General features: G+C 39.8%; 1 protein-coding gene across 1 annotated transcript in view; it reads right to left on the reverse strand.

The window, feature by feature from the left end:
• LOC143286162 (uncharacterized) overlaps positions 1 to 19,178 on the reverse strand; it is a 90,257-nt gene that overhangs the window by 16,618 nt on the left and 54,461 nt on the right. The window contains exons 38-44 of the mRNA XM_076593767.1: positions 17,868 to 17,932; positions 15,408 to 15,486; positions 11,537 to 11,589; positions 10,104 to 10,229; positions 7,952 to 8,027; positions 5,920 to 6,020; positions 3,671 to 3,859 (exon numbers count right to left, since the gene is read on the reverse strand). Coding sequence (XP_076449882.1) covers positions 3,671 to 3,859; positions 5,920 to 6,020; positions 7,952 to 8,027; positions 10,104 to 10,229; positions 11,537 to 11,589; positions 15,408 to 15,486; positions 17,868 to 17,932 — 689 coding nt within the window. The remainder of the gene's footprint in view (positions 1 to 3,670; positions 3,860 to 5,919; positions 6,021 to 7,951; positions 8,028 to 10,103; positions 10,230 to 11,536; positions 11,590 to 15,407; positions 15,487 to 17,867; positions 17,933 to 19,178) is intronic.

Consider the following 19,178-nt stretch of genomic DNA (forward strand, 5'->3'; position numbering starts at 1 on the left):
ACCATGGAAAAAACACAAACGTAAAAGACCAAAGTACTACTGATTATGTTATTGGTGAAATTCAGTTAATGACACAAGTCCATGATTTCAGGGTAAATTAGTTTGATCCTACACTCTCAGATATTCATTGCACTGTCCATACAAATTTTGTCATGTCAAGTAAATCACGTGTAAATGTAGAAAGTTCTGCTCAAGCTAGACATGACAGTGTTACTCAATTGACTTCATGCCAACGCAAGATTGTTTGGCGTAAAGAAAATGTACCCAATGATGCTTTTGTTGTTCGTGATGAAGATATGTTATCCTTCAATAATATGAATGATGATGATGTTAATGACATGTATGATGTAATGAAAAAGGTGATCTTGAACACTTGCGACAAGTATGGCATGCTTAAATCAACAGCTCCAAGACCCTCAACAAACACCAAATGTGTACACAACACTAACAAGGCCTGGTTTGACCAAGCATGTAAACTCAGTAGAGAAAGATACAATACATTCAGAAATGCTCATCTGAATGACAAAGACAATGTGATTTTAAAACAAGAGATGAAAACAGCATGTAAACAGTACAAATCCACAATTCGAAAAGCTGAAAAAAGGTACAGAAAATCTATAGTTAATGATATAAAAAAAATGAAATCACATGATCCAAAACGTTATTGGTCTCTCTTAACAATTCCATTAGACAAATTCAAGGAACACTTCGAAAATTTGTCCAAAATAAATACAAGTGACCAGACCACACTCTCACAGGAAGAAGAAACTGACAGATTATTGGGAGAATTTATGAAATCAGATGAAGCAAAAACAATTCTAAATAAAAGCTTCACAGAAGCAGAACTTTGTTCTATTGTTAAAAAGCTAAAGAATAATAAATCCCCCGGAATTGATGGAATTATCAATGAAGCCATTTACCATACCTTTGATAAATTAAAACAGTTTTGGTGTAATTTATTCAATAGAATATTTGAAACTGGCACCTTACCAGGTGACTGGCTCACTGGTACCATTGTCCCCACTTACAAAAATAAAGGAGACAAAAACGACCTGAATAATTACAGGGGCATCACATTACTCTCATGCAGTGCTAAATTCTTTACTGCTGCACTCAACGAAAGACTATGCACCTTTTCTGATACCTTAGATATTCTTTCCGAAAACCAGGCTGGCTTCAGACCTAACCATTCCACAACTTATCACATCTTTGTAATGAAATGTTTGAATGACATAATGAGAAGCAGGAAGAAAAAATTATTCTGTGCTTTCATAGCTTATGAGAAAGCGTTCAACAAAGTATGGCATACAGGCTTATGGACAAAACTCATTTGCTCTGGAATCAATGGCAAGTTCCTCAATATTGTCGGGAACATGTATAAAGGAATTGTTTCATGCGTCTCCTCAAATGGTACCGTTTCTGAGTCTTTTGCAGTTTACCAATGTGTTCGCAAAGGTGAAAACCTACCCCCCTTTTTGTTTGCTTTGTATGTGAATGATGTGGAAACCCACCTTACCAGGAATGGTTGCTCCCCTGTCGATATGGGACTAAGCCATGATGAAAGAGTATCTGAATACCTCAAACTGTTGCTAATTCTGTATGCCGATGACACAGTAATATTTACTGACTCAGAAGCTAAGCTTCAGAAGGTGCTAAACGAACTAGAAGCATATTGTAATGACTGGAAAATAAGTGTGAACTACTCCAAAACAAAAATAATGGTATTCTGCGGTAAGAAACTAAATTACCAGTACCCGTTCACACTTAATGGAAATACTCTGGAACACGTTACTTGCTTTAAATACCTAGGACTGACTTTCAATTTCAATGGTAAGTTTAACATAGCTGTGAAACAATTAAAAGATCAGGCCAGACGGGCAATGATGGCACTGTTAAGAAAAAGCAGACAACTTCAGCTCCCTATCTCCTGCCAGTTAGACTTATTCAATTCACTGGTCATGCCAATATTGACTTATGGTTGTGAAGTTTGGGGTAATAACTGCGTTGACATCGCCGAATTATTACACTTGGAATACTGTAAATACATACTCCGGCTTAAGAAAAGCACTCCAAACTGTTTCATCTATGGTGAAATGGGACATTTCCCTCTGTTTGTGCATGTATATTGCCGAATGATCAAATTCTGGCACAAACTGTCCATTGACACTTTGACTAGTAAAAAATTCTCCTCTCGCATGCTGAACACATTAACTGAATGTTTTCATTTACAAATACACAAAAATGACTGGTTACTTAAAATCAAACAGATTCTAGATGAAAATGGACTGTCTTTTGTGTGGTACTATCCACAATCTGTATCAACCGCATGGCTGATAAACAATCAGACCCAAAGACTTAAAGGTAGTTATACACAAAAATGGGTAGAAACTTGTCGTAACTCTACAAAAGCCAATAACTACTGTCTATTTAAAAGCCAAATAGCTTTTGAAAATTATCTAGACATTCTGCCATTGTGCTATAGCATCCCAATGTTGAAACTCAGAACAAGTAATCACAAACTACCAATTGAGCAAGGGAGACACATGAACATACCACAAGAAGCAAGATTGTGTCATCTTTGTGACATGAATCGAGTGGGAGACGAATACCACTTTGTCACAGAATGTCCTGCAATTCAAAATCTCCGCAATCAGTATTTACCTAAGTATTACACAACATGTCCCAACTTCCACAAATATGCAACATTAATGTCTAGTAGTAGTAAGAAAAAGTTACTCAATTTTGCTAAGTTCATTAAAGAAGGTTTTAATGTGTTTCGTTAGAAGCCAGTTTCAGTCCGGATTCTTTGCCACTTATGCCTTAACTGTACTTGTTGAATAGGAATTAGAACAATGATTTGTGTTAATCTTGACACCGCATCCCATACATATCCATTTGTAATTGCGTATATGTATGTGTATATATGTGTGTGTATGTGTATGTGTATATGTATATGTATATCTATATATATATATAATGTTTTTTTTTCTCTTGTATGTATCAAACCAATCCCAGTATTACTGGCAAATGGGTGCTAAAATAACATGCAAATTACTGTGTATTTTATTTTGTTACACCATGTCATTATTAATGCTATGCTCCAACTAACCCCCCAGTTCCCAGTTCAGGCTGAACTAGTCAGATACAGAGCCGTATTGTAAATCTAAGTTGTGATCTGTGCATCTGTCCATTCCTATTGCATTGTACCAGACTGATGATTACATCTGGCCTTTTATATCATTTTATTCCCCCCCCCATTTGTATTATCCCCCCTTTTGTTTCTTCTTTTTAAATTATCCTCGCTCTTTCTCTGTGGGCGTCATCCTGTTATTGTCATGTTTCCTTGCTTCTCTATGACTCAAAGAGTTAATGGGAATAAACAAACTCTGGAAGGTTTCCTTGTTCTCTATGACTCAAAGAGTTAATGGGAATAAACAAACTCTGGAAGGTTTCCTTGCTTCTCTATGACTCAAAGAGTTAATGGGAATAAACAAACTCTGGAAGGTTTCCTTGTTCTCTATGACTCAAAGAGTTAATGGGAATAAACAAACTCTAAAACTCTGATTAGTGCTGAGCGACCTGGGGGTAAGAGGGTTAACATCCAGATATATGCCACACCTCCCTCCCCGTGCACACAGATCAATGACAGGTACCCTGTACTACTACTCACACAGCAGGACTGTCAGAGGCATCAACAGCAACAGCAGCAGCAGCAGCAGCAGCAGCACCAGCAGCAGTCGGTTGGGAGGAGCCATGGAGGCCGGACAACGCCTCCTGGCGGGGAACAGACACAGCCAGCATGGCGTGGAGCTCCTCGCACAGCTGACGGGCAGGGCTCTGCACTCCACCCTCCAGCAACCTGTGCACAGAAAGGAAATTTTCTATCTAAAATAACGTTTAAATAACATACTTACTGTGACCCAACTAGTGCAAACTCCGGCAGGGGTCTAACATTCCTGTCCTGTGCAAACTACTATCCGCCTATGCGGAGAAAATGAAAGTACAACGGCCGATAACCTCCCGGAAGTAGGTAACGTCCCCTTTGTCCCCCTCTTTTTCCGGCAGCCATCTCGACACCTGTTCCTGTGCACTTCATACGGCTAAGTTTTTTTTCGCATTTTCTATCTGTCTATCGATTCTTTGGCGTTTCTGTTTTGTGTCCAATTATGTCTTCAAACAGGTCGCACAATTATGTAGCTTGATTGGGAGATCGGGCTAAAATTAAGGCACGATTGCAATTGATTCGCGATCAGTCTGGGCCCACTACCTCTGGCTCTCTCAACAACACCAACCCCACGCCACCTCCACTTCCTCCGCTACCTCCGGTTGACTCCAAACTGCATTTAGTCATTCATGTTATTATGAAAAAAAAAAAAAAAAAATACTAGTACATTTTTACTGGCGCTTTCAAACCTCATTCACTTTACAAAAACATGTCAATCAGTTCCAGTTTCAAGGTGCCAGAGCGAGCAGACAAAATCCACATCAGCTGCACTACATCTGCTGTAAAAATTAAAAAAGAAAACAAATAAATAAATAATGATAATAATAATGCATAAAAAGTCAGTCAGACATAAAACACACAAGCACACCCACACACACCCGCACACACATGCACACAGACACATACAAACATGTGTGGAAGAAATAGTTGTGCATCGAAAGAATACAGATATGGAATGGAATGCTTTATCAATGTGGACACTGCTTAAAAATGAACAATTCTTTATTAAAAAAAAAAAAAAAAAAAAAAAAAAAAGGATGTGAGTAAGGGACTGCAATGGACTGAAAAAGGCTGTGAATTCCTGGTCTGCACAGCTAAAGAACAGAAAAGCTCTCCCACTATGTTTCTATTTGTCTATTCCACATGTTTCTCTCTACTTAGTTATTCCACATGTTTCTCTGTGTTTATATTTCAGCTTACAGCCCATCTTTGAACTGGATCATTAAATAGTTAGTACAAGAAAACAGCCTGATTCAAAAAGCGATTATCATTGCACAAAAAAAAAAAAGATAAAAAGAGAAAAAAAAAAAAATATATATATATATAAAGGGTTAAAGATCCCATAGCCCATTACTGCCATCAGGGCAGCAAATTCATATCCACTGTGTCCAGGGCTTGGTGGCATAGGAAGGCAGGACCCAATCCTTCCACCATTTCAAACCTTACCCAACCTAAATCAGGTACCCATTCACACTCGGGTGGAGTGAGTGAAATCAAAGTGAACTGCCTTTCCCAGGGACACTGCCCCATGTGGAAGCAGGGCCTCAAATTTCAGAAGTCGAACGCCTGACCTTTTCTGACACGGCAGCCTCCTTTCACAGTTGCAGGCTTAAAATAAAGCACGCTTCAACATCCCATGCAACACACAAGATTGCTGAGTGTTCTCCTTACTGATGCATGAATGCTACAGAAGCTCACCTACTAAATGACAAAACACAAGCTCATGACCAGCTGCAGAAGTTTATTATTTTCTTTTTCAACCCATGGCTGGCTCCTATCCAGTGTTGAATGTGCCATGGGCTAAAATGGGGAGACTGGGACCACACAGTCAAGCATCATCCACTTCTTGGATGCTTCTTTGGGTGTGTTTTTTGTGCTCGAATCTCCTGACCAACACTGCAAGTGTCTGTATCTCTCAGGCCTGGTTAATGCTGGGCTATCATTATGAAAGGAAGCATAAACTGCAGCCTTGTCACGTAGTCCCAAACCTGAAACAGACCTCCAAAGCAACAGGCCTAATGCTGGGCTATCATGAAAGGAAGCATAAACTGCAGCCTTGTCACGTATGTCCCAAACCTGAAACAGACCTCCAAAGCAACATTGCCATCACCATCCTCCAACCTCATCATCAATAACAATTTCTTTAAATATATGGGTTTTTTTGTTTTTGTTTTTTCAAAAGAACATAAACTCACTCTTTGATGATGAGGACCAGCCCTCCCTCCAGCAGAATACGTTTGTTGCGGCGATGGGCTCGACACAGACACTGGCACACCTGGGCGCAGTGGAACACGCACTGAAACAGGTACAAACCAGCTTGACAACAAAACACCTGTGTGCGCCAAAAGACAAGACAGTTTCTTTATCAATGAGAGTAATAGATATCCCATGGTAAATGCTTTTTACTTTTCACGACATCCAGCCCTCACCCTAAAGAGGGGCTATAGTGGGGGGAAAAAGGAGCAAACTGCAAACAAAAGGGAAAAACAATTGATCAAAACACAATGGAAACACATGTATCACTGCAATCAACCTCCATATTTCCCAATCATGCCCTGCTGGGCACCATCCCGCCCAGATCAGAGCAAAAGAGAAAAACAAACAAGAGAAATGAAAAGAAAAGCATGCAAACATCACAGCTCCAAACTTACTCTACATGTCCTAAACCAATCTGAAACCATCTACATCAAACTGGAACATTCCTTCTCAAGCTGAAATAATCCCCATCAAACAGAAACAATCCTCATCAAAATGAACCCCATCCTGATCAAACTGGAACAATCCTTCTCAAACTGCATCCTCTTGACTCACTCCGGATGATGGAATGCTATAGCGTTCCTAACGTAAGGCGCAGTTCCGATGACAGAATGCTATAGCGGTTTTGACAATTAAATTTTTTTCCGTTTTCCTCATGGGGTAGCATAACAACCACAGCTACACTGGGCACTGCAAACATGTCAAAGGTCGAATGGAAAGTTTCAGTGTGAGATTCTGTAACAACACACTCGCCTGCGAGCCACTGACTTTGGCACCCCACATGACAAGCTAATTTGCATATGTATCGGAAATGGCGTTGCAGGCAATACATGTGGAAATTTTTTGGAGCAAACTAGATCACGACAGCAGCTTTTACTGCTTCTGAAGTGATTGAAATGCTTCAAACTGACGGTTCCAGCACCGACGAGGAAGATGAAGACTTCGAATAAAGTATCTGCAGTGAAGAAAGCTACCAGCAAGAAGGTAATGACAGTGACTCGAGATTCGGAGGGCAGTGAAGAGGGAGGGAGGTGGGCGTACACACAACGAGAGGAGAGGGGTCAGTGAGTCAAGTACACCGAGTTTCATTCAGTTACCTTATGTTTTGTATTTTTTGTGATTTTTTTCCTAACCCTAACAAATGGGCCGTCTGCACGGAAAAGCAAGGGAGAACACTTTTGTCCCGAGAGAGTTAATGTTGTGTTGAAGCACCTCTCTGTCTTCAACAACAAACAGCTGCTGTAACTCTTATCCTTAACCCTTTCAGGGCCAACACTGCACAAATGCTGAATCAGCTTCTAACTGCATTATCTCTATTAAATACAAATGCTTGCACAATAAAACAGAACCAATCTCTCCCACCATCATCACTGCCAGGTGCTGTTTTGTTGTTGCTGTTGTTGTTGTTGAGAGTTTGATCTGTTTTCATCCTATATATTTCAAGCTGCTAATGTTGATTTTTTTTTTTTTTCTTTGGTCAGAACAATTAATTCTGCACATCACAATCCATGTGTATATTTTTTCTTGTTTTTTTCTTCTCTTTTTTTCTTTTCTTTTTCTTCTCTCATTTCTTATCTTATTCACTAACTTGTTTTTTCTTACCTTTTTCTGCTTTCTGTTGTGTGAACAACATATCTTAAAAATGATGTTTATATTCATTGTAAATTCTTTAAATATATTAATCTCCACGGCGGCTCAAGGAAAAAGAGAGGAAAAAAAAGTAGGGAAAAAAGGGGGAAACAATGTATGTCTGCAATGACTGTCGCTTATATGCAGTTGGAAAATGTGTATTTTAACATAATTGCAATTGTGTAGCGTCCACCAGCCGTCAAACGAAACAAATGTATTTAATCACATTCCTGAGCACGATATAAGCTATTAGCTTGTTGTTGCTCCGCTGTCTATCTGTACATGTGTGACATATTTACTGAATAAAATTTTGTTTAAATCACATCACAAGTGTCAACTTACCCGTTGTGACGGTGCTTCGCTCATGAGGTTGAGAATCTGCTGAGTGTGTTTTTCTCTCACGATGAAAGTGTGGACACTGTTTGAAAAAAAGATAAATGTACTCAAAAAATTAATGTTTATAGCCAATTGAACACAGCAGATCATCATATTGACATTTCAGACACCTAATCAACATGTATATATATATATATATATATATATATATATATATTAAAAAAAGAAATAAAAAAAAAAGTGCATACAATGAAAAAAAAAAAAAATATATATATATATATATATATATATAATGCACAACTCAAAACCCAGTTTACATCAATCATCTGAAAAATAGATTAAATCAAATGAAATGTCCAGGCAAAAGCAATATTTAGTTATAGGGTGTATGCAGTTGTAGGAATTAACATCATATGAGAAGCAAAGGGAAAAAATGAGAGAGAGAGGGAGGGAGAAGAGGTGGGGGAGAAAGGAAAGCTGTAGATAAATAGTAGAGTGATGGCCTAGAGGTAACACGTCCACCTAGGAAATGAGAGAATCTGAGTGCACTGGTTTGAATCACGGTACAGTCGCCAATATTTTCTCCCCCTCCACTAGATCTTGAGTGGTGGTCTGGATGCTAGTCATTCAGATGAAACAATAAACTGAGGTTCCGTGTGCAGCATGCACTTAGTGCACGTAAAAGAACCCACGGCAGCAAAAGGGTTGTCCCTGGCAAAACTCAGTAGAAAAATCCACTTCGCTAAGAAAAACAAATAAAAATGCATGCAGGAAAAAATACAAAAAAAATGGGTAGCACTCTCAGTGTAGCGACACGCTCTCGCTGGGGAGAGCAGCCCGAATTTCACACACAGAGATCTGTTGTGATGAAAAAGAGAAATACAATACAAATCCAATAGAGACAGAGACAGAGAGAGAGAGAGAGAAGAAAAAAGACAGACAGATGGGAGCGTAACCGAGCGAAAGAGAGAGAGTGAGAGAGGGGAAAGAGAGACAGACAGACAGACAAGAGGAGGAGACAAGACACGCACATATAGCAGCTGGCAGAGCAACATGCACAGAGAAACAGACTGACAGACAGACAACAGGAGGAGACAAGACACGCACATATAGCAGCTGGCAGAGCAACATGCACAGAGAGACAGACAGACAGACAAGAGGAAGAGACAAGACACGCACATATAGCAGGCGACAGAGCAACGCGCACAGAGAAACAGACTGACAGACAGACAACAGGAGGAGACAAGGCACACACATATAGCAGCTGGCAGAGCAACGCGCACAGAGAAACAGACTGACAGACAGACAACAGGAGGAGACAAGGCACGCACATATAGCAGCTGGCAGAGCAACACGCACAGAGAAACAGACAGACAACAGGAGGAGACAAGACACGCACATATAGCAGGCGGCAGAGCAACATGCACAGAGAGACAGACAGACAGACAACAGGAGGAGACAAGGCACGCACATATAGCAGCTGGCAGAGCAACACGCACAGAGAGACAGACAGACAGACAACAGGAGGAGACAAGGCACACACATAGCAGAGCAACGCACAGAGAGACAGACAGACAGACAACAGGAGGAGACAAGACACGCACATATAGCAGCTGGCAGAGCAACGCGCACAGAGAAACAGACTGACAGACAGACAACAGGAGGAGACAAGACACGCACATATAGCAGCTGGCAGAGCAACATGCACAGAGAGACAGACAGACAGACAACAGGAGGAGACAAGACACGCACATATAGCAGCTGGCAGAGCAACGCGCACAGAGAGACAGACTGCAGAGACAGGGAAGGGAGCACGAAAAGTGAAAGTGAAAAACAGACTGGCAGAATTATCACTGACGGTGGGTAAAGGCAGGCAGACAGAGGAAGACCGAAGAAAAGTGACAGACCTGAAGGCTGCATGGAAAAAGAAAAAAAAAAAGAAACCCATACTCACACACACACACACACACACACAAAGAGATAGGCCACACACACACACAAAGGAAAGAAAAAAAAACAGGTCACGCTCTCTTTCTCTCTAACTCTAAAATAAATCAAAACGATCAAAAGGTTCAAATGGAACATTTTCATATGCACACACAAAAAGAACATAAACAGGACCGAAACAAAACCAAGATATACAGACAGACAGACTCACTGCTTGTGCGTTGCCAAGGAAGCCAGCAGGCTGAGGAGCAGTTCCAGAGTGTCAGGATCACTGACTTCAGCCAGGGTGTTGAATACAGCTGGCACCAGCTGCTCCGCTTGTGCCTCCCCGACACCCCTGTCACACCACTCAGTGCCTCACTCCTTGTATTGTACTGCATTGTGGTGTTGTGTTGTACTGTGTTGTATTGTACTGCATTGTGGTGTTGTGTTGTACTGCGCTGCAGTGTGTTGTGTTGTATTCTTTTGTATCATATCATACTGTATTGTGTTGTGTTGGAGTAAGGAGTAAGACGGCAGAATGGTTAAGGTGCTCATCTGCCAATACCGAGTCTGTGAGAGTCTGGGTTCGAATCCTGCTCTCACCCTTTCTCCCAAGTTTGACTGGAAAATCGAACTGAGCGTCTAGTTATTCAGATGAGACGATAAACCAAGGTCCCATGTGCAGCATGTACTTGGTGCACCGAAAAAGAACCCATGGCAACGAGAGTAGCAAAATAAAATAGAAGAAATCCACTTGGAGAGGCACACAAATATATATCTATGCATGCACTCAAGGCCTGACTAACAGTGTTGGGTTATGCTAGTCAGGCATCTGCCTAACAGATGTGATGTAACATATATGGATTTGTCTGAACGCAGTGACACCTCCTTGAGAAACTGGAACTTAAAACTGTGTTGTGTTGTATTGTATCATGTTTATCATGTTGTATTGCGTGTGTTGTGTTCCATGTATTGCAGTATTGTATTGCAGTGTAGTGTACTGTAGTGTACTGTAATCCGTTCTGTCACAACAAATTTCTCTGCATGAAATTCAGGCTGCTCTCCCCAAGAACACCACATTACAGCGCCACCGTTTAATCATTTTCCTGTCTGCAAGTGTTATCTGTTTTACTATTAAAGTGGATTTCTCTACAGAATTAACACACACACACACACACACACACACACACACACACACATTCTTTCTCATTCACTATTAGTGCTTGCAAAAAAATTCTCTACAGAATTAACACACACACACACATTCTTTCTCATTCACTATTAGCGCTTGCAAAATAATCAGAAACAAACAATTTAATTATGTTCATTGTGAGAATGAACATCACTCATCTCACAGACACACACACATCCTCACTTTCTCTCATATTATGATTTATTTGCAAAAAATGTCATAAATTATTAACAAATAATTTAATTATGAAAAAAAAATTCATTATATTCAAGGAGATAATAAAAAACATCACTCATTACACTCTCTCTCTCTCTCATTAACATTTAGTATCATTATCTATTTGAAAAATAACAATCTACTGAGAATGCCACAATGTTCACAATAAAAGTTAACTTCACTCTTTACAGACACACAAACGCACACACACACACACACACACAAACACAGTGACATCCACACAATTCACATACCAGGTACCATGTAGCAGCATGTAGGCCAGAAAGGTACACACTTGCTTCAGCATCTGAAACCAAATGTGCTTTTTCTGTTAGACAGGAGCTGTCTGTGTGGGCATGTCACATTTATGATCCACATCTGTACCCCTGTACTTTTTTTTTTTTAGAACAGAATAGAACATGTCTTTATTACCAAGTGTACCGGGGTCACAAGGAATATTTTTTGGGGGATAGCATATAAAAAGGTACAAACATTGATCGAAAATCATATACAAACACAGATACAGTTGAAATCAGGATACATACATGTGTGTATCAATACAAAAACTTGTGCACACTCACACATGCACACACAGACACACACACTTGAACAGCCACATATTACATGTGGATGGGGCTGATGACTAGATCTTCAGGCAGATGTTTGTTGATTGCACAATTCTATTCAATCATACTGGACTTTTTAGCATTTTAAGTTTTAGCATTGTTTCAAGTCCGTAGGCACATCTGTCCTGCGCAAAAATGGTCTGGGCAAACTGGTAGTTCATTAACAACTTAGTTCAAAATGGATAAGTATTTGCTTTCTTTACACTTTTTGAAATGAGTTCTATACAGACTGTTGAATACAGACACACACACAATCTTTGACTGATGTATACATAACATCCTGTCTGCTCTTTTTGTCTTCATCACCCACAAAATACATTACATACATACACAATTTACAACATAAATATGCATGTTGTGTATGCTGGAACACACAGACAAAGAATTCCAATTACCAGCTGTACACCTCTTGAACGAGTTGCACATACACACTCAACTTACACAAACATCCTCACATACAAATACGCACTAATACACATGCATGTACACACACTTTCACACACACATAACTGGCTCAAGAACCACTCATCTTCCTGAATATAAACTGACACAAAACACACACACACACACAAAATGCACCACATGCATACACTGTTCACAGCGTAGACAAATCCACCCACCCATCCACATTCTCTCTCTCTCTCTCTCTCACACACACACACACACACACTCTCTCTCTCTCTCTCTCTCTCTAGTCAGAAATAGTGATAGTAATGAGAAACAGGTAATAGAGAAATATGTGTGGAGTGATGAATATGGTCAAGTCTTTTGCAGTAGAATGTGTGAGATTGAAGTCAACGATAAATTTAAAATGGCTCTTGAATTAATTGAAGTTGATGTTAATGAAGCTTTGACAGTGTTTAATGATTGTATCAGAGAGTGTGCATCTTGTATGAAGAAAACTATTGTAGTTGATCACAGTAAATATCAAGAGGGGTGGTTTGATCAAGAATGCAGATGTAGCAGGAGTAAATTACGTGGATTACTGAGAAAATGTCGAAGAACTTTAGATAAAGATGATAATATTTCTTATGTAAGGGCTAGAAGAGAATATAAACATATGTTAGCTAGGAAGAAAAAAGTGTTTAATGAAAATTTGTTAAATAAATTAATGGCTTCAGTAAATGACCAAAAAGAATTTTGGGAATGTATTAATAGATTATCTCTAAAAAAGAAACAACCCAAAAATAACATATCAGTGGATGACTGGTTTAAGCACTTTAAAGCTTTACTAGAGAAAGATTTGACTTCTGATAACGATTATGATTTGCCAGAAATAGAAAATGAAGTTATAAACCGCCCTATTTCTCGAGAAGAAGTTCTGATTGCACTTAGAAAAATAAAGAAACGTAAAGCTGCAGGGCCTGATGGTATTATTGGAGAATTGTTGAAAACAGAGTGTGAACAAATTGTAGATTTTCTGGTAAAATTCTTTAATGTTTTATTTGAAAAGGGTATTTTTCCTGAGAATTGGTGTGAATCAATAACTCTTCCACTATATAAGAAAGGTGATATTAATAATACGAATAATTATAGAGGTATTTCACTATCTAATGTCTGTAGTAAGGTGTTTAGTTCAATAATTAATCGTAGACTTCAAGAATATGTAGAATATAATAATACGACAGGTGAGCACCAAGCGGGGTTTAAAAAGGGGTATTCAACAATCGATCATATGTTTACTTTTTTAGCGCTCGTTCAAAAACAATTTTCTTTTAATCGTAAACTTTATGTAGCATTCATTGATTTTGAGAAGGCATTCGATTCCATCAACAGAAACTTACTATGGCCTATCTTAATTAAAAGTGGGATAAGTGGGAAGCTCTATAAATGTGTGAAGAGCATGTACAATGTAGTTAAAACGAAAATAAGGTGTGGCGATAAACTAACTGATTATATTAACTGTACAAGAGGGGTAAAGCAGGGAGATGTATGTAGCCCTATATTGTTTTCATTATTTATAAACGAATTGGCGTTAGATGTAATTGATAAAGGGAGACATGGTGCTAGATTTACTGTGGATTTTATGGAATTGTTCATTTTGCTGCTGGCTGATGATGTAGTTTTGCTCTCAGAGACAGTTGTAGGATTGCAAACGCAACTAAATAATTTGAAAAATTCAGCAAATGAATTGCAGTTAAAAATTAACATGGATAAAAGTAGTATAATTGTTTTCAGGAAGGGGGGTTATTTAGCATCGAGGGAAAGATGGGTGTATGATGGTATTGTTATGCCTGTTGCTAATGCTTATAAGTATCTTGGGATTATATTTTCTACTCGTTTGAGTTTTGTAGCTGCCTGCAGAGATTTGTCTAGTAAAGCAAAGTATAAGTTACTAAATATTATGAAAAAACTTTTCATGTTAAATAATAATTCTCTAGAGCTTTTTACTAGAGTGTTCGATGCCCAGATTCAGCCCATGGTACAGTATGGGTCAGAGTTATGGGGTTTGGATAAGAATGCTGTTGTGCATTGTAAATCTTTACATTTATTTGGACTTAAAAGGTTTTTGGGTATTGATATGAAAACACCAAACGATTTAGTATATGGAGAAACAAATAGACATCCAGTTTATATAAGCTCTGCAATCAGTTGTATTCGCTATTGGCTAAAGCTACTGAAAATGAGTGCAGATCGACTGCCAAGAAAATCGTACAACATGTTATATGACTTAGACTTAAGAGGCAAAAGAAACTGGGTTTCAAACGTACGAATATGTATTTGTGAACTCGGGTTTGGGTATGCTTGGTATTTCCAAAATGTAGGTTTAGATAATGTATTTTTGCAAACTCTTCGCCAGCGTATGATAGATTGCAGATGGCAGAGTTGGGAAAACCATATTCAGTCTAGTGAAAGGTTTGGTATATACAGGGGTTATGTTTCTACTCATTTAGTGAAGAATTATCTCTTGTTTAATATGGATAGACATCTCAGATTCATTTTGGCAAGATTTAGACTTGGTATATCGGAAATAAACACTCACAGGTACCGATATAAAAATGTACACAATTCTGATCTCTTTTGTCCATTGTGTAAAGAGTCGATAGAAGATGAAGTACACTTTGTTTTGAAATGCCCCGTTTTGTGTGTTCTTCGTGAAAAATTTATCCCGAGGAAATATTATATATATCCATGTTCATTTCGATTTAATCTGCTGATGGCATCTACAGATGACGGACTTATACGTAATTTGGCTCTATATTTATATAAAGCTTTTCACTTAAGAGATATAATTATGTCGTGATTAATTGCTATAGTTCTGATGACATACACTAATGTTGTTATCGCCCCTCGTTCATATGGGGCTTTGGCCTTAATGAATAAACCATCTGAATCTGAATCTCTCTCTCTCACTCATTCTTCACTGTCTCTCACATACACACCTCACCCACACATACACACACAAACACACACGTACATACACACCCAAATACAAGCTTTTCAACAGCAGTAGACGGAGGGCAGACAAATGAGGTAACCAGAGTTTCCACACACTGACCTCTGGAGTGAGGTCCTCCAACAGGAGCATCTCCATCATGGCCACCATGATTTCCTTCTGGTCCAGGCAGGGCATAAACCTGTCAACACAACAAAACTTCTCTTTATCCCTGGTCTTCTGCTGACAATTTTTTTTTTTTAATGCTTGTCAACGAAGGGCTGCTACCTTGCTGTAATATGATTTCCATGATTTCCTTCTGGTCCAGGCAGGGCATAAACCTGTCAACACAACAAAACTTCTTTTAACCCCTGGTCTTCTGCTGACAATTTTTTTTTATAAATGCTTGTCAACGAAGGGCTGCTACCTTGCTGTAATATGATTTCCATGATTTCCTTTTGGTCCAGGCAGGGCATAAACCTGTCAACACAACAAAACTTCTTTTAACCCCTGGTCTTCTGCTGAAATTTTTTTTTTTTTTTAATGCTTGTCAACGAAGGGCTGCTACCTTGCTGTAATATGATTTCCATGATTTCCTTCTGGTCCAGGCAGGGCATAAACCTGTCAACACAACAAAACTTCTTTTAACCCCTGGTCTTCTGCTGAAATTTTTTTTTTTTTTTAATGCTTGTCAACGAAGGGCTGCTACCTTGCTGTAATATGATTTCCATGATTTCCTTCTGGTCCAGGCAGGGCATAAACCTGTCAACACAACAAAACTTCTTTTAACCCCTGGTCTTCTGCTGAAATTTTTTTTTTTTTTTAATGCTTGTCAACGAAGGGCTGCTACCTTGCTGTAATATGATTTCCATGATTTCCTTCTGGTCCAGGCAGGGCATAAACCTGTCAACACAACAAAACTTCTTTTAACCCCTGGTCTTCCGCTGACAAAAGAAACAAATGCTGGTCAATGAAGGGCTTGTTACCTAACTGTGGTAAGATCTGAGTAAATTACATGTCAGGATGTCGGCCATCAGTGTTTATTTGTATGCACTCCTTCCTCTTGGGATTGCATTACTTTTGTTCAGCAAAATAAACTATACAACTAAGAAGTACACAAACAGTTCTTCATGCAGCAATTCAAACCACACTGTTCTGTTTTTATGTTGTTGTTGATTTGTTGTTGTTGTCACCAAGGTTCAGCAGTCAATCAAAGGTCTTCTTGCTGTTGATGTTGAGATTTTTGTTGTCGATTTTTCTATTTTAAACAAAGTAAAGAATTCAAGACATAAAGCAGACTGCAGATCATACAACTGCAATGATGATGATTCAAGACAACTGTTTATTTCTAACACAGTAAAAAGCCTCAAAGAGTCCAAAACAGACAGCAAAAATGAACCCCATACTACTCACACAAATGTATGCGTGTGCATGAAAACACACACACACACACACACACACAATGCAGTCATTGCTTGACAGTCAAAGCAGCAACATTATCAACCTAGTAGTGAAAACCCTAAAAATATATATTCAATTGATTGAGGTTTGTTTTTTTTCGAGGGGCCAGGGGGATAACACAAGAGGTGCAACCCCCATGCCAAGACAATTCATCACCCATATTCCTTAGCTAGATAACAGATGATAGAGTTGTAGGCTGTCACCTGCCATGACTGAACTGAACAACTGGCATACATGCCTACCCCAACATCTGACGGGCGCAATAGCTGGATGGTTAAAGCGCTGGACTTTCAATCTGAGGGTCCTGGGTTCAAATCATGGTGACGGCGCCTGGTGGGTAAAGGGTGGAGATTTTTACGATCTCCCAGGTCAACATATGTGCAGACCTGCCAGTGCCTGAACCCCCTTCATGTGTATACGCAAGTGATCAAATACGCACGTTAAAGATCCTGTAAACCTCAACATCTTACCATCAAGAACAAAATCCTGAACAAAACTGAGAGTTTTCATCAATTTTTCAGGAACACAGTAGTCTTTTTGTTGATACAATGTGACAGCGACAATCATCACAACCACCATGACTGATGGATAATTCGTACTTGCAAGGAGTGCACAAACTGAAGTTTTCCCCCTTGTCCTTGACGACCCCACATGGCCACCCCCTTCCCTGTTTTCTTTCCTGAAGGTCTGGTACCGTTGATTTTTTTTTTTTTCTGTTCTTTACTTTTTTCCTGCCAAGGTTCACTCTCCATCTTTATCATCTGTCTCACAAATTCATTTGTGACAGCTAGCCATCTTTGCAGTTAACCAAGCTTTCTCTTAATTTCAGCTCTTCAGTAGAGCTGGTTATTAACTTGTGCACATGCACACACTGCTTGAGATACAATTTCCCATCCACTGTAAGGTTTTTCCACCCAAGAAGAAATATGTCCCCATTTTCGGTTTTCATAATGTTTTTTTCTCTGTAACACATGATCCACAGCCACAACACCCTCAATGGTCATCAATTTTTATACCTAACTGTAACAAATACAGCTATTCTAGAACGGCAGTTAAGTATGAATTGCTGCAAGTGTCAGTTAACCAAGGAGAAGAGGAAGATTCTCCCATACAACAACTCACTCATCAATCTTGGCCAGCTGTGCCGCAGCAGACGCAGCCTGTAACTGAACGACTGGAAGACGGGCCTGAAAAAGAAAGACTGGTTTCATTCATCTATATCCAGGGCTAACATTGTTTGTTTTCTTCACATCAGAATTTTTCAATAGTTTTGAAAGTCAACATTCCAGAAAGCTGACAATTCCCCAAAGAAACATATATATATTTTTCAAATCTCAAGGTTGTCGCTCTGTCTATTATCTTGGCCCTGTAGTGTAGAACAAACTGCCCTTCTCAGGCCCTGCAGTGTAGAACAAACTGCCCTTCTCAGGCCCTGCAGTGTAGAACAAACTGCCCTTCTCAGGCCCTGCAGTGTAGAACAAACTGCCCTTCTCAGGCCCTGCAGTGTAGAACACACTGCCCTTCTCAGGCCCTGTAGTATAGAACACACTGCCCTTCTCAGGCCCTGTAGTGTAGAACAAACTGCCCTTCTCAGGCCCTGTAGTGTAGAACAAACTGCCCTTCTCAGGCCCTGTAGTGTAGAACAAACTGCCCTTCTCAGGCCCTGCAGTGTAGAACAAACTGCCCTTCTCAGGCCCTGCAGTGTAGAACAAACTGCCCTTCTCAGGCCCTGCAGTGTAGAACAAACTGCCCTTCTCAGGCCCTGCAGTGTAGAACAAACTGCCCTTCTCAGGCCCTGCAGTGTAGAACAAACTGCCCTTCTCAGGCCCTGTAGTGCAGAACAAACTGCCCTTCTCAGGCCCTGTAGTGTAGAACAAACTGCCCTTCTCAGGCCCAGTAGTGTAGAACAAACTGCCCTTCTCAGGCCCTGTAGTATAGAACTGCCCTTCTCAGGCCCTGTAGTGTAGAACAAACTGCCCTTCTCAGGCCCTGCAGTGCAGAACAAACTGCCCTTCTCAGGCCCTGCAGTGCAGAACAAACTGCCCTTCTCAGGCCCTGTAGTATAGAACAAACTGCCCTTCTCAGGCCCTGTAGTGTAGAACAAACTGCCCTTCTCAGGCCCTGCAGTGTAGAACAAACTGCCCTTCTCAGGCCCTGCAGTGTAGAACAAACTGCCCTTCTCAGGCCCTGTAGTGTAGAACACACTGCCCTTCTCAGTCCATCACACAGATTCCCCAGCTCAGTTTAAAAAGCCTCTCAAGACACACCTATTCCTTTCTGCCAACCATGTTTACAGACAAACATGCTTCTTGATTTTCTACTGGCTGTGTGTGTGTTTGCTTACACGTTTGTGTGCACACACGCTTCTTTGTGTATGTCATACTTGAATACATGTACATTCATGAATGCGTAATTTTTATTGTAAATGCCACA

This window comes from Babylonia areolata, chromosome 9 (assembly GCF_041734735.1).
Source record: "Babylonia areolata isolate BAREFJ2019XMU chromosome 9, ASM4173473v1, whole genome shotgun sequence".
Classification (NCBI taxonomy): domain Eukaryota; kingdom Metazoa; phylum Mollusca; class Gastropoda; order Neogastropoda; family Buccinidae; genus Babylonia; species Babylonia areolata.